Source organism: Bipolaris oryzae (genome assembly GCF_000523455.1).
Source record: "Bipolaris oryzae ATCC 44560 unplaced genomic scaffold scaffold_55, whole genome shotgun sequence".
Lineage (NCBI taxonomy): Eukaryota > Fungi > Ascomycota > Dothideomycetes > Pleosporales > Pleosporaceae > Bipolaris > Bipolaris oryzae.
The window spans coordinates 15,509-28,404 of NW_006911331.1; the positions used below are offsets into that span (position 1 = coordinate 15,509).

Consider the following 12,896-nt stretch of genomic DNA (forward strand, 5'->3'; position numbering starts at 1 on the left):
GGTTGGCTGCACAAAAAGTCATCTTGAAGCCTTGTCTTATGTATCAAGCCACTGACAAGGGCACGAATTTCACAGGGAACCAACTTGACACTTTTCCAGGAGATGGAGAGGTCCTCGAGGAATCCTCAGCTTTACACTAAACAGCGTAGCCTAACGATCATAGCCCTTGAAACGTCAGTTTCAATCTGCGATGCTATCAGAATGATGGTGAGTCCTGTGTGACTAGGCATGTTATGATCGCCAATACTATAAGTATAATCTGAGGCATTGGACGCGAGCTTCATTCTACATTCATCTTGAGCACCATGAACATCATTCAAAACTACGCAATCTCTCTCTCTTTCGAGAAGTTTTAGCCAGCCTTGTCTTTATAGGATGCATCGTATTTCACGTCCTCTGTCTAACCTTGGGCAATACTAGCTTAGCCTGGAGTAAATATTCCCTATCCCCTAATCAGTCACCTATTCCTACATTGCGCCGTGGGGCTGTCGTTAAACACTTTGCGTTAGACTTCAAACCACTCGACATATCGTAGCAGTAGTACGAGAGTTTGCTGTTTACCCATGCTTCTTCCCATTTTGCCTCAAGCTGTTTGTTGTCGGTTGCATCACTGCCATGGAAAAACACATTCATCTGAGTTTTTCTTCGCTGGCTCCTCAGTCCCCTAATGATGATCAACAAAGAGTTATGGTGACCAGGATGAAAACAGCCATGAGTTTTGGTGATGCCCGATTCAAACCCATGCAAGCCACCCGACTATCATGCGCACTGGCTAATAGGCTATATTCCTCCAAGTACTTTATCTCATCCACTGGTTTTGCGACGAAGCAGCTTATGACTCAATTCTCTGTCCTAAAACTATGGCTTCTCTGGCTCTAATACGTTCTTTGCGCCTCACCCTGCCCCGTCATACAGCAGCTAGATTCACAATAGTAACGAATAACCATCGCCATAGCCAACGCTGCAGTCTAAGCACACGCGCCACCTTTCACTACCTAGAGGACCGCCCGGAATACCAGACTGTGAAACCCTACCATATCAACATTCCTGAACGCGCATTTGACCCAGGACTCCAGTCAAACGAAGTCTCGATTGCTTACCATGATATTCCTGTAACGGGTCTCCGTAATCGTATAGGTGATTTTACACTCGATCGGAATGGCTTCAAGGTTGTGATTGAGGATGAAGACCGTGGCGGTGAGATGTTATGCCGTGCGCTGCCATACGAGGAGTATGCAGACGAGGCAAGTGTGCGTGACAGGGCGAGGAAGGCTGTAGAGGAGTTTTTGAAACGGAATATAGACGGATGTGAGGATGCTGTTGCGTTTTCTCATCAAGTAAGAGTGCTTTTTCTCCTATTTTGAGTCTTTGACTCTGCGATTAGCCTTCAGGTTGCTTGTTGGACTAACAGTGTGTTTGCTGTAGGTACGCAGGCGTGACAGGCTATTTCCAATGCTACCCCGCGGTACCAGTGGAGCTGTGCCGCAGCCCGTACAGGGTGTACATGTTGGTAAGTTGGACGGCTCATGATAAGGGTATTGTCTGCTGATTAGTATGTGGGGCGCTGCTAGATATGACCCCCGATGGGTCGCACTCCGAGGTCCAAGATGCATTAGCCGCTCGCGGCTACACAGATATGTCGAAGCGCAGATGGGCAGTAGTGCAGTGAGTATCTGTCTCATACCCATGTCTCATGGGCCAAGTGAGCATCCGCTAATTTCTTGTGTCGAGAACAACAGTATCTGGAGGCCCTTGTTCGGTCCACTGCAAGATTGGCCGCTAGCTCTCATGGACTATACATCTCTCGACAAAGCACGAGATCTCATTTCATCAGATAACATATATGTGCACCGCATTCGCGAGAACTACAATGTACTATGGAACAAGAGGCATAAATGGTACTTCCTTGAGGATCAACAGCCAAATGAGATCCTTGTATTCAAGACATTTGATACGCATGCTACAAAAGGCCACGCGCGATGTAAGTAATAGCTTTTTATCTTAATTTACTAAACCGAATGAAAATTCTTCCCTGCTGATTTTGGATCTAGTATGTGCCCATGCATCTTTTCGCAATCCCTTGGCTGCTCCCACGGCCAGGCCGAGAGAGAGTTTTGAATGCTTATCCGTCGTCATTTTCCCAGAGGGTAGTGCAGCTAGCAACTCTTTTGAAGAGGTATGTGTGGTTTTCCACCAGATTTCTGGACTTCTTTCCTGCTAATGCGAAACTCCATTGTCCCTAGCCGTTGCCCGCCGAGACTCCCCCTGGACTTCTAGGAGAGAAACTGGCGGAGATGAAAGGCGGCCTGGACTAGCTTGCCGCAGATGGCTCAACCGTCCTGTGTTGTGCTCGGTTGTCTCGCATTTCTCAGCAATCTTGCAATGGTCATCAACGGATCGCTCTCTTTTCCAAGCAGATAGTTGAATTCCGGATCTGTTATTAATTTCAGGCTTGTTTCCACATATGGAAGTGCTGTTTCGAAAGTTGCTTTGCTGCGTTTTGAGGTGACGCGCCTTGGTAGCGACATCATAATATGAGCACCAGCAAACTGTAGCGCGCGCGAAGTATCTAATGGCAAGCCGCATCCTCGATAGGCTGTTATAAAGGCCTCTAGCACATGAATATATGCATCGTCAGTGCCCTCGAAATAGCCTATAAGAAATAGTTCACCAACAAAATTACCAACATCCAACCATGTTGGGGCCATGTTGACGAATTCCCAGTCGATGACGTAGATGTCGCGCAGTCTTTGTTTGTCATCAAGGTTGATCAGAACATTCCCCATCCTATGGTGCTATTAGTCCAATGGTCTATCTTAATTTGTGACTAAAATTCACCAAAAGTCGCCCATGGCTACAGATTGAGTTTCTGAATTTAGGGATTCGTTCACTTGAGTGAGTCTCTCTTGTAGCTGAGCCTGCTGGTGGGCGCTGACTATGTAACCTAATTGCTTGATATTTTGTCTAAAATTGTCGAAAAGCTCTTTCGTCATGAGCTCTTTGGCATAAATGTTCTTGGAGAAGAGAGCAAAGGCAGTGCTGTGGTCTGACCTATGCAAGCCCCAGGTGTGCAGCTGCGCAAGAAAGCTGCCTAGCATGGTGCCTAATGAACTGGCGGCCTCATACTTTTCCCGTGACGGTGGTTGATCCTCTAAGAACTCGCGGAAAGAATGCGCATATTGATCCCATACAGTGGCTTGCGGTCGGGGCGTGCAGTCTTCGATTATACAAAAGTCCAGATCAGGAACAGAGAGGTAGAGCTTAGGTAGCTTGACGATAGCCTGACTTTGTGGAGCAAGTTGAGGTACGATCGGGTAGGTGAACTCGTGCCATGGAATATTTGCCAGTGCGTTTACTTCAAAAGCCTGACGATTAGGCGAAAATGGTACTCGTGGCTCGGTTGCTGTCAAAGGTGCCGAGTACTTTAGAATCGCTGTCCGCTCGCCTCCCTCCAGAGGGGTTTTCAAGAAGATTCGGTATGCGAAATTAGTCGTACCGACATGTATGCGCCGTACATCTGTGGCTTCAAATGCGGTACCCTTGAGTAACGTTGCAATATTGGGTGCATGCTCGAGTTGCGATTTTGGCATTGTGCTGAACACAGATCGGAGACGAGGTGGATCTTTCAAGGTTCTCGAAGCTAAGAGCTGTACAACTCTTTGCATGTTGTGTATAGCTTGTAGAATAATGCTAAAGAATCCTATGGGCAATGAGAGAACATACCCGGATCTAGTACGTGTTTACTAGTGAATATTGTCACCGAGAGTTCAAACCTAGCCAAAGAAGAATCTCTGTGAATGGGAAACAGATCTCGGAGGCAGGCCACAAAAAGATAACGCAAGCTTTATCATACACGTGTATTTACATCTCGATGGATTATGAGATTTTCGTGAATTTGTTTGCAGTAATGCTTGTTTCTGATGTTCGGGACAGCACTACTACTAGCTGTCGGCCATAGATCTCGAGCAAGCGGCAATTACGTCAAGCACTCCAGCGAACTTCACATCCTGCAAATCATTTCACCTGTTCATTTAGCCAGAAGGCAACAACATGGCGCCTTGGGGGCATAGAAAAAGGCAAAAACGCGTGGGGTGTCATCAAAGATAATGACATTTTCCCGACGAATCACGACCCAGTGCGACCCACCGTGATGCTCAGAAGCAACAAGGCGCACTGATCGGTGAGAATGTGGCGACAAGAAGATCGTTGAGCCTACAAAAATGAAGGAAACATTAGTCACACGCACACGTAGCCACATCAATGCGTGAATGTAATGAATTGCATAAACTGTGTATTGTAGGACTCCATATGCCGTCATAGGTGTGTCTTCATTCGGTGTAAGCCAAAACTTCTTCGATGGCATCGTCTCGTTCGTTGCCAGAAAGGAGTGCTTCCTGTTCTGCAACCAGGCTATCGTCAAGATTGGGCCATCCAGGCTCTTGCAATAGACACGAAAATACAAGAGCTATCATGAAAACAGCCTAGAGGTATGAGTTGACACGACAAAGCGTCCTTGGGGCTGACTTACCGTGAGTACCAAAAATGGCAAAATAAGCCATTTGTCTCCTATAGAAAGAGCGCGTCCCCAGACCCACTGTAGCAGGGGGCTAGCAATCATGTGTGCGATAGCGTCCGTGGTCGCAACCATGGTGTAAAGTCTACCGGTTTCTTGTATGCTACTGACGAACCCTGTAAGGACTGCGAGGATCGAAAGACGAACTCCGAATCCAGTTGCATAGACAATCAAGGCTGCAAGCTGTCAAACAAACGCGGGAATTTTACAATGATTCTTTCACTCACCCAGCACCACGAACCCGATATTTGGAGCTGCAGCAAGAGCTACAGCTCCCATGGCCAATGCCGCACTGCTTGTGCGAGCAACCCATATGTTCACCCGGTACGACCGAATACCTCTCTTCACCTGGAGATAGTCGGTAACTATGGGAAGTAGAATCAAGAAGGCGAGAATATTCACCGCAGATACCACCGTAAGTAGTGTCGCAGTCTGCCATGGATCAGTGATGTAACAAACGAATTGGAAAGTGAAAACTTGCCTCGCCAAGTTTTAAATCGAACCGCACAGAAGCGTACGGAAGGAGTATCTCAAATGTATTCTGCCGGAACTGAGCTAGAAAGACTACCGCGACTCCCACAGCAATTCTCCAGTCACTCAAGAATTTGATGTACGCAGTCACCCCAGTACGCTCGACCGGCACTTCTTCGGTGGAATGAGGACCCTTTGTATGATTTAACGTGTCTGGCATCCTCAGTAGCACTGGGAAAGTGAGAATTAACGATATTGCGCATACGAGATAGGGCAGCCACAAGGAATGTCGGAGAGTAGCGTATGCGATCGAAGGGGCAATCATGTCTGTGACCAACGAAGCTGTGAAGACATGATAGAACGATTTGCTCCTGCGAGCAATATAAGCAAGACTTTTGATCAATGCGACTGCGATCATTCATATACCTTGTCTCATCTGTCGAAAGATCAGAAGTCATGGTAAGGCAAAGAGCAATGGCAAGGTTAGGGCCGCCTCCAACTAGGCGAAATATAGATGACGCCCATACTGTCTCAACTGGTATCGTGTCCCACGAACTACCTATATCAACAGTTATTCCCGTGGCGCCGAGAGAGTTGGGGTAATCCAACAAACGAGGTAGATGCAGGCCATTTGGCAAACGATACCAGATATAGCCAAGGCGAAAGGGCCTCTCCGACCTTGGCGATCAGCTAGAGAACCATAGAAGGATCCTAAGATGATGACTGTAATGTGTGAGTAGTGAAAAAGCACGTGGACATGGATGAAGCACCTGGGATTGCATCAAAGAGACTGAGAAATCCTCGTATATGCGCGAGTTTGGACTGAATGGCAGGCGTCTTACACATGCTCTCCTCGATGTCGCCAACGTCTAGTTCATCGCGGTAGTACTGAGAACAAACGGCATTTTCCAACAAGCGGATAGTAGGTGCCCTTTGCACACTTTCCTCAAGCTCCAAGAATATGATCAGAAGGAAAACGAATATTAGCGTTGGCGGATGGGCGGTCCATTGCTTGATGCGCGCGTTGAAGCGATGTGGAAGTTGACGCAAACGCATCGTGGAGTATTTGCAGGTGGGGTACCATGCGATTGCTAGAAGTGGTTGTGAAATGTGTGTTTCACACACAGCCGCAAAATAATTGCAAACGTCATAGAGCAAATGGTACACCCTCCAGCGGCTGTTGAATAGCCATATGTAGTATGGCAGTGTACCACGGCAGGCTGCTGTCTCACCGCTGTGTAAGACGTCGTCTGCACGACGAATAGAGTGGCAGATGATACATTATTTACACTATGTAGCTGTATTAGCGTACATCTCAAGAGACGGAAAGTGGCATACGCATTAGCTGAGCGTGTGGGGCACTTAGTAGGTGTAGTACTGTGGGCCGAGATTGACCATAATGTGATTGGTGGTGAAAGTACCACACGTATGATCGGCATCTCTCCTGATAACTAATAATCCACTGCCCGGGCCGCTGCTTTCTCGATCAACGGGATCTCTGTTGGAAGGGTATCGAACACTTCGAGCCTGGTGCTCGTGTTACCAGAGAGCAAAGATAAAAAGTTTGGACCAGAGAACTCATGCCCTGGTTGACTTGCAGTTTCTTGTTGATGTTAGCCCTCAATGCTTCTTTCTTTGGTCACTGGCCAGAGCATGCATCTTACCGACGTCAAAATGCCCCGCCTCCCCACCACAGTCCGCTTCTTACTTTGGCTCCTAGTTCCGACAACCATGGGGCAGCTTTGGTCTTCTCCTCAACAACCCTTACCAGTGGAAGAAGATGAACTGTCCGCGGCCGATACTGTCATCCTAGGGGCCGGTGTCATTGGGCTCGCCACAGCTTACCAGCTTGCGTTGTCACTCACCCCTTCCGAAGATGCAGTGTCACCACCAACCAAGATTGTCGTCATTGAGCGCGCACCCCACATCAGTCCTTCTGCCTCCGGCCAAGCGACTGGCGGGCTGGGAGACTTCGGGTTCGGTTCCAAAGTTGCCAACCTCGGCATCCTTTCATACAATCTATTTCAGAAGGTGGCTTTCCCTAACGGGCAGATGGATTTCGGATTTAGCGACTTGACTGTTTATCGAATCACGCCACAAGACTTTACTGGTGACCCCAAACCTGCTGACACTTGGGGGCCAACGCCTCCGGTCGAGCAACCTCAAAGCGCGCTTCCGAGATGGGTGCGACCAAAGGAAAACTGGACAGTACAGCGCATGGCTGAGCCCCCACACGGGGCGCATCTGTATGTACCACCACCGATCAGCATACGGTGTTCTAACAAACAAGCGACCCTGGCCGGTTTTGCAGATTCCTGTATAATGAGTGCGTAAGACTAGGAGTTTACTTCATATTCAACGCAAACGCGACGTCTGTCGAGGTCGCTAAGGGCTCAAATCGCTTCTCTGCTATTCATGTCCAACAACGGGATCAGGCTTCCCGTAAGATACCCTGCAGAAGCATTGTAATCGCAGCTGGGCCTTGGTCACCTCGTGTCTTCTCCACGCTGTTTCCTCGGGCATCATTGCATTTACCCATGAACTCTACTGCATCAGCAGGTAATCATTTTCGTGTCCGTACGCCAGGTTGGAAGGCACAGGATGATAAGAAAGGCAGTGAGCAAGTGTTCCTTCAAAACGACGTTCCCGGAGGCCAGGGTCTTGACATTACCAGCTTTATAGGAGGTGAATTGTATGTGGGCGGCTGGGGAGCCATTCCTGAGGAACTTCCTGAGCTTGCGGAGTCCGTAAGAGCGCAACCAACAGAGATCCAGAGCATGGTTTCATTGGCCAAGCAGTATATACAGGTGGGAGAAGACGAGGAATTCAAAATCTATGATGTTGGAAGGTGTTATAGGCCACTATCTACGTTTGAGCACCCGATCATTACCAATGTTAAATGGAGTCTGCTTGGCCTTGAGAATAACACCACCACGGAGAATTCAGAAGTAAATCGCGCATCATCAACTGTCGGAGGCTTGTTCCTCAACACAGCACATTTCAGTGATGGGATGACGCTTTCTCTAGGAAGTGGCAGGGTGATGAGTGAGCTTTTGTTAGGGTTGGCGCCTTCAGTCGATATATCTGAACTGGGGCTGAGTTGAGCCAGATAGTTGATTCATCAAGGCGGTGGAAATGACACACGGAAATGTTCGACGTCAAGGAGTTTTCGGTTACTACACGTCATTTGCGTTCGGTTCTGTAAGAACAACTAGCATTGAAACATCTCACCAGCGTCTTATTTGTGCGTAGCGCTATGTAGAGCCCAAGCCAGCCTCTCGATGGTAGTTAGAACGCCTAAAGCCCGCCACGTCGTGCAACTGTCTTCTGATTCTCTAGCATCCACTCCCTCCAGGGACGATCGGTAGGTTTTGTTGGGTCATATTTCCATGTCAGCCAAGGCATCTCCGCCTTTTCTGCGGCCGTGTAATCCTCAGCCTTGGGCGGCCAAAACGCCCTCCAGGGCTGAGCCTTTTCGGGTGCCCGTGATACCACAAGTAACGCCTGAGCCTGCGGCCTGTTTCGCGTCAGTGCCCAATTGTAGGTGGGAGCACAGGTCGAGTAACCCACTTTACAATAACCGCGGCGGTGCGAACTACAGACACAAGTGACATGATGTTGTATCGTACAATGTAGCAAGTTATGATGACAGTGCTGGGAAGATATCTGAGACTGGTTGAATGAGGTTGGTGCGAGCCACGCTATATTTATGCACGCCAACACCACTCAAATTTAAGAGGTAACCCCGCAGCCCAATATGCATGTTCGACTCCTTCAGCGGTAAAACTGATAGGCGCTGCAGCCGACCACCGGTCTGATCATTGGTGAGGACAAGGAAGAGGTGGGGCTGGGACAGACAAGAAGGCAACTGCTCTAGTACTGTGTGGAGCCAGGCCGCAAGAGTATTACACACGTAAATTCTCTAGAGCAGGGCATCTGTGCCCGCTAATTGGCTAGGAATAGTCTTTGCCTTCTGTTGGCCAGTAAGCCGCTGGTGAGTCGGGTGCTTCTATTCACCTTGGCGGGATCTACACCACCTCATATGAGCACGGTCCAACTTTCGCCTGCCATAGAAATACGATAAGCATTCAGCCTCATTGAAATCTTTTTTGGGTGTGAGGCAAGCGAGACATCGCGGAATGGAGTGGCATACGTGAAGCATCTAGGAAGATAGTCATACATCATTACTCTTGAAATCTCAGCCTTTACTCTAGCCTGCCCTATCGTTTTAACTCCAAATATGCTACCTTTTCTACCAAATCATTTTTCATGGCGAAACCAGCAGCTTGCCCGCTGAAGTCTGGCAAAACGTCCACGGGAAATCCCTCCGTCGACGCCCCTAGCTCGGTTAGGGCAGTGAACAGCTTCATTGCCCATGCTCACACAACAATTCCTAGTGCCACTGATCAAATCTGGCGAGATGCACTACAAGAGAAGATCACAAAGCTCAAACCAAAAGACCGTGCTCTCTGCAGCCCTGTGCCATCGGGCACATCACTGGACGATGACGACCTGGCAAGAATATTTGAACCTCTGCGCAAAAAGTACGAGAAGGGTCTTTTCCACCGCTTTCTCGAACGTATGAGTCCGATCGCCGAACAGGTGCTGTCGTTTGGGAAAGCCTGTGATGTCGTGGCCGGTAGCAGTGGGTCCTTTGCGGTAGGGATCGTATGGGGTGGAATACGCGTATTACTATCTGTAAAGCACCTCTCTCCACCAATTTTCTGCCTGAGGCATCTCATACAATAGCCTAGAATCTGACTCGGGATTTAGGCCTCTCTTCGCACCATGGCTCTGCATCAAAACGTTCTTCGTCAGATCGAGTCTCTTACACACTACCTTCTCCTGTTTGATCGCTGGACGAAATTATTTCCTACCAAAGACTATTTACATCTTGCTAGATCTCTAAGAAGGACTTGTTTGGAGTTTGTAACATTCATAGTCGAAGCTATAATGTTCTTTCGGAGGCCGGCATGCTGTGAGTCCGATGCAGAGAGATCACGGAGCATCAGCTAACGTTTCGTTCAGTAAATGCGATTAAGGTGCTGTTTACCCCTAGTCAAGAAGCTCTATTTACACAATGCGAGACCAAGATTAAAGACAATACTGGATGGCTAGACCGAGAAATTGTCACCGCGGGCTTCGAAGCAGCGAAGAAAACAGCAGAAGAAGTCGAAAAGCGAGATGAAGAGGCAAAGATGCGAAGTGACAACATCCTACAATATATCAAGAGCATGGTGTCTCCAACAGCTAACATGAATGTTACTCTGCCGTTTCGCTTTTTGCAGAATTGCCCGAGAAGGAACGGTTTCTTCGGCAGAGACGAGCATCTATCTAAACTAGATCGCTACCTGGATCAAACTCAAGCATATAGTCCCCGAAAGATGCGGAGCGTGGTTTTACATGGGCTAGGAGGGTGCGGAAAATCTTCCATTGCAAGAGAGTACATGTATCGTCACTTCGACACCAACGAGTACCAAGTCATCCTTTGGCTTTATGCGGATTCTCGGCGCAAACTAGCGACACAGTTCATCTACATCGCACGACAATTAAACCAAGATACTAGCGAAAACGAAGCGCGAGATGTTGTATTACATTGGATCAATAATCTTTGTCAGTACGAGTCTTTTGATCGTGGCTAAGAAATCGCTAATAGAAATTACTTAGCAAACGCATTCCTAATGGTATTTGACAACGCCGACGACCCCTCAATTCTCATGGACTTTTGTCCTGCCTCTACATACGGCTCCATCATCATAACGAGTCGAAACCCTTTCACGCAAGATTACTTGGCACAACACGCGCTTCCTGTCAAGTCATTCACTGGTGATGAAGGCTCCAAATTCCTACACTCAATGATACCCAGCGATAGGCCACCATCAGCTGAAGACGAAGAAGCCATTTTATGGTTAACTCGGTTCTTCGGTGGACTACCACTTGCGCTCCGGCAAGTTGGCGCATATATCACGCATTTGAATTGTTCGCCCTCGCATTTCAAACAGCTCTACGAGAAATTCCCTGGGTTTATTGATGACTACAAGCCTCCTGGTGCGTTAAAGCATGAAAAGACTGTTTCCGATGTCTGGGAATTGTCTTCACGCATCTTGTCCGAGGACAGCCGCATCATTCTTGACACTATGTCACTGCTTGATCCGGACTCGATTCCCGCAGAGCTCTTCTGTATAACAAATGTACCCCATGCTCATGCAGAGGTACTGGATAACCCGCTACGTATTGTAGCTGCGCGAGGTCATCTCATGAGCCAATCGTTGATTGAACATGATCATCATACCAATAGCTTCAGCATGCATCGTCTAGTGTCAAAGACGACATTCGAAAAGATGCACAAGAATGTTTCGCGTCTGCAGCACACGTTAAATTTTTCCATTCATCTGCTCCATAGGTTCTCACCAGAGATTGACCTGTTGATGATCAGAAATCCCAGCCATTGGACAGCCGTGGAAAAGGTACTCAGCCACGTGCGCAGCATATACGACCGCTGCAAGGACATCATCACCAACGATGATGCAGCGTTGCTCCTGGAAATCATGACCAAGATCCTCAATTACGGCTTCGAATCCGCACAGTACGGCCTGGGCGATCAAGCCTTCGCCCACATCCAGGAACTACTGCTCAAAATCCAGCATCCAGACGACGAGATACTGGCTCTCGTATACTTTGCCCACGGTCGCCTATGTTGCGAAACAAGTCGCCAACTACAGGCTCTGGAGGAGATTGTACAGTCGCACACTCATATCAGAAAAGCCGCAGTGCACAAGCCCTGTCTTCTCAAGACGACGCTATACATTCGTATTCTGTCCAACCTGGGTATCACACATACGGCAGTCGAGCGCTTCGAAGAAGCAGAAGTATACCACAAGACCGCCATACAACACTGCAAAGACCTCGGCATGGACAAGGAATGCAGCATTGGCAATCTCATGCAGAATCTCGCAAATTGCTACCTATGGGGCAACAAGCTAACAGAAGCAAAGGAAATGCTGGATCAAGCGCAGTTACATCCAAACACGGCCCCCGAAGCAGTCGACTACACGCTCGGCAACTGGATGCTCAAGAATCAGCGCTATGACGAGGCCATGCAGTTGCACACAAGGGTCCTGGCCCTTTATGCAAAGCACCTTGGTCAGAAACACCCCGTCACCGCTGACTCGTGGCATAAAGTCGGTACAATGTTTGCCAACAAGGCGTTTTCTGGTTATAATCCCACAGAAGCAGAGTACGTTCTCCCAACTTTCCCTCAATCCAGGGAGCGTAAACTACGACCTACATAGTCCAACACATAATCCTAACACTCAAAAAAACACAAATAGGCACTGCTTCCGTAAAACGCTGGATATCTGGCAGGGCCTCGCACAGGCGCACAATCCAGTCGCGGACTTATTTGTTGCGCGTGTCCAGTCAAGTCTAAGCGCTCTTCTCGACACATTGAGCGAAGCTGGCAATTCAGAGAGCGAGGAGCTGAGGCGAGAGGCGTGGATATTTTTACAGAAGAGATTAGGAGGACGTCTAATCGAAGGATTGGATCTGGATGCGGCACTTGAAAGCCTGGTATTTTACTGGAGTAGATAGGCATGATTACCTGTAGAAATAAAACGTCACAAACCTGGGTCGTTTCTATACCTCTTGAATTATGTCTTTTTACACCAAAGTCAAGTACGAGAAAGGGAGGGGGTGAAACATCAAAAATTCAATAGTAGGGGTTCGCTAGTGGTCACCCATCTGACTACTGGTCCGCCGGTTACTACTCATCAACAGCCCTCCTCACTGAGAAGATAAACAATCCTACAAATATGCATCTAGATAAAACATGAACTATCCAATTCCCTGCACA

At 48.3% G+C, this 12,896-nt stretch overlaps 6 protein-coding genes across 6 annotated transcripts; 3 read left to right on the forward strand and 3 right to left on the reverse strand.

Moving 5' to 3' along the window:
• Positions 1-860: 860 nt before the first annotated feature.
• COCMIDRAFT_25872 (uncharacterized protein) lies at positions 861-2,315 on the forward strand (the record flags this gene model as incomplete). The annotated part of the gene is made up of 6 exons (XM_007689266.1): positions 861-1,337; positions 1,426-1,510; positions 1,554-1,665; positions 1,740-1,981; positions 2,052-2,176; positions 2,244-2,315. The coding sequence occupies 6 exons, from the start codon at positions 861-863 to the stop codon at positions 2,313-2,315; spliced, it is 1,113 nt and encodes a 370-aa protein (XP_007687456.1).
• A 15-nt stretch (positions 2,316-2,330) lies between these two features.
• On the reverse strand, positions 2,331-3,590 carry COCMIDRAFT_4838 (uncharacterized protein; the record flags this gene model as incomplete). The annotated part of the gene is made up of 2 exons (XM_007689253.1): positions 2,331-2,787; positions 2,839-3,590. 2 exons carry the CDS (start codon positions 3,588-3,590, stop codon positions 2,331-2,333), a joined length of 1,209 nt encoding a protein of 402 aa, XP_007687443.1.
• Positions 3,591-4,328: 738 nt separating this feature from the next.
• Positions 4,329-6,100, reverse strand: COCMIDRAFT_4839 (uncharacterized protein; the record flags this gene model as incomplete). The annotated part of the gene is made up of 7 exons (XM_007689254.1): positions 4,329-4,481; positions 4,529-4,749; positions 4,801-5,005; positions 5,082-5,415; positions 5,471-5,603; positions 5,654-5,767; positions 5,815-6,100. 7 exons carry the CDS (start codon positions 6,098-6,100, stop codon positions 4,329-4,331), a joined length of 1,446 nt encoding a protein of 481 aa, XP_007687444.1.
• Positions 6,101-6,844: 744 nt separating this feature from the next.
• Positions 6,845-8,088, forward strand: COCMIDRAFT_65871 (uncharacterized protein; the record flags this gene model as incomplete). Its single annotated transcript, XM_007689287.1, has 2 exons — positions 6,845-7,290; positions 7,335-8,088. Coding segments are annotated over 2 exons (1,200 nt in total), but the record flags the coding sequence as incomplete, so codon positions are not given.
• Positions 8,089-8,341: 253 nt separating this feature from the next.
• Positions 8,342-8,658, reverse strand: COCMIDRAFT_4841 (uncharacterized protein; the record flags this gene model as incomplete). Its single annotated transcript, XM_007689255.1, has 2 exons — positions 8,342-8,561; positions 8,615-8,658. 2 exons carry the CDS (start codon positions 8,656-8,658, stop codon positions 8,342-8,344), a joined length of 264 nt encoding a protein of 87 aa, XP_007687445.1.
• A 1,339-nt stretch (positions 8,659-9,997) lies between these two features.
• COCMIDRAFT_25875 (uncharacterized protein) lies at positions 9,998-12,634 on the forward strand (the record flags this gene model as incomplete). The annotated part of the gene is made up of 4 exons (XM_007689267.1): positions 9,998-10,022; positions 10,073-10,657; positions 10,712-12,281; positions 12,337-12,634. 4 exons carry the CDS (start codon positions 9,998-10,000, stop codon positions 12,632-12,634), a joined length of 2,478 nt encoding a protein of 825 aa, XP_007687457.1.
• Between the last annotated feature and the right edge of the window lie 262 nt (positions 12,635-12,896).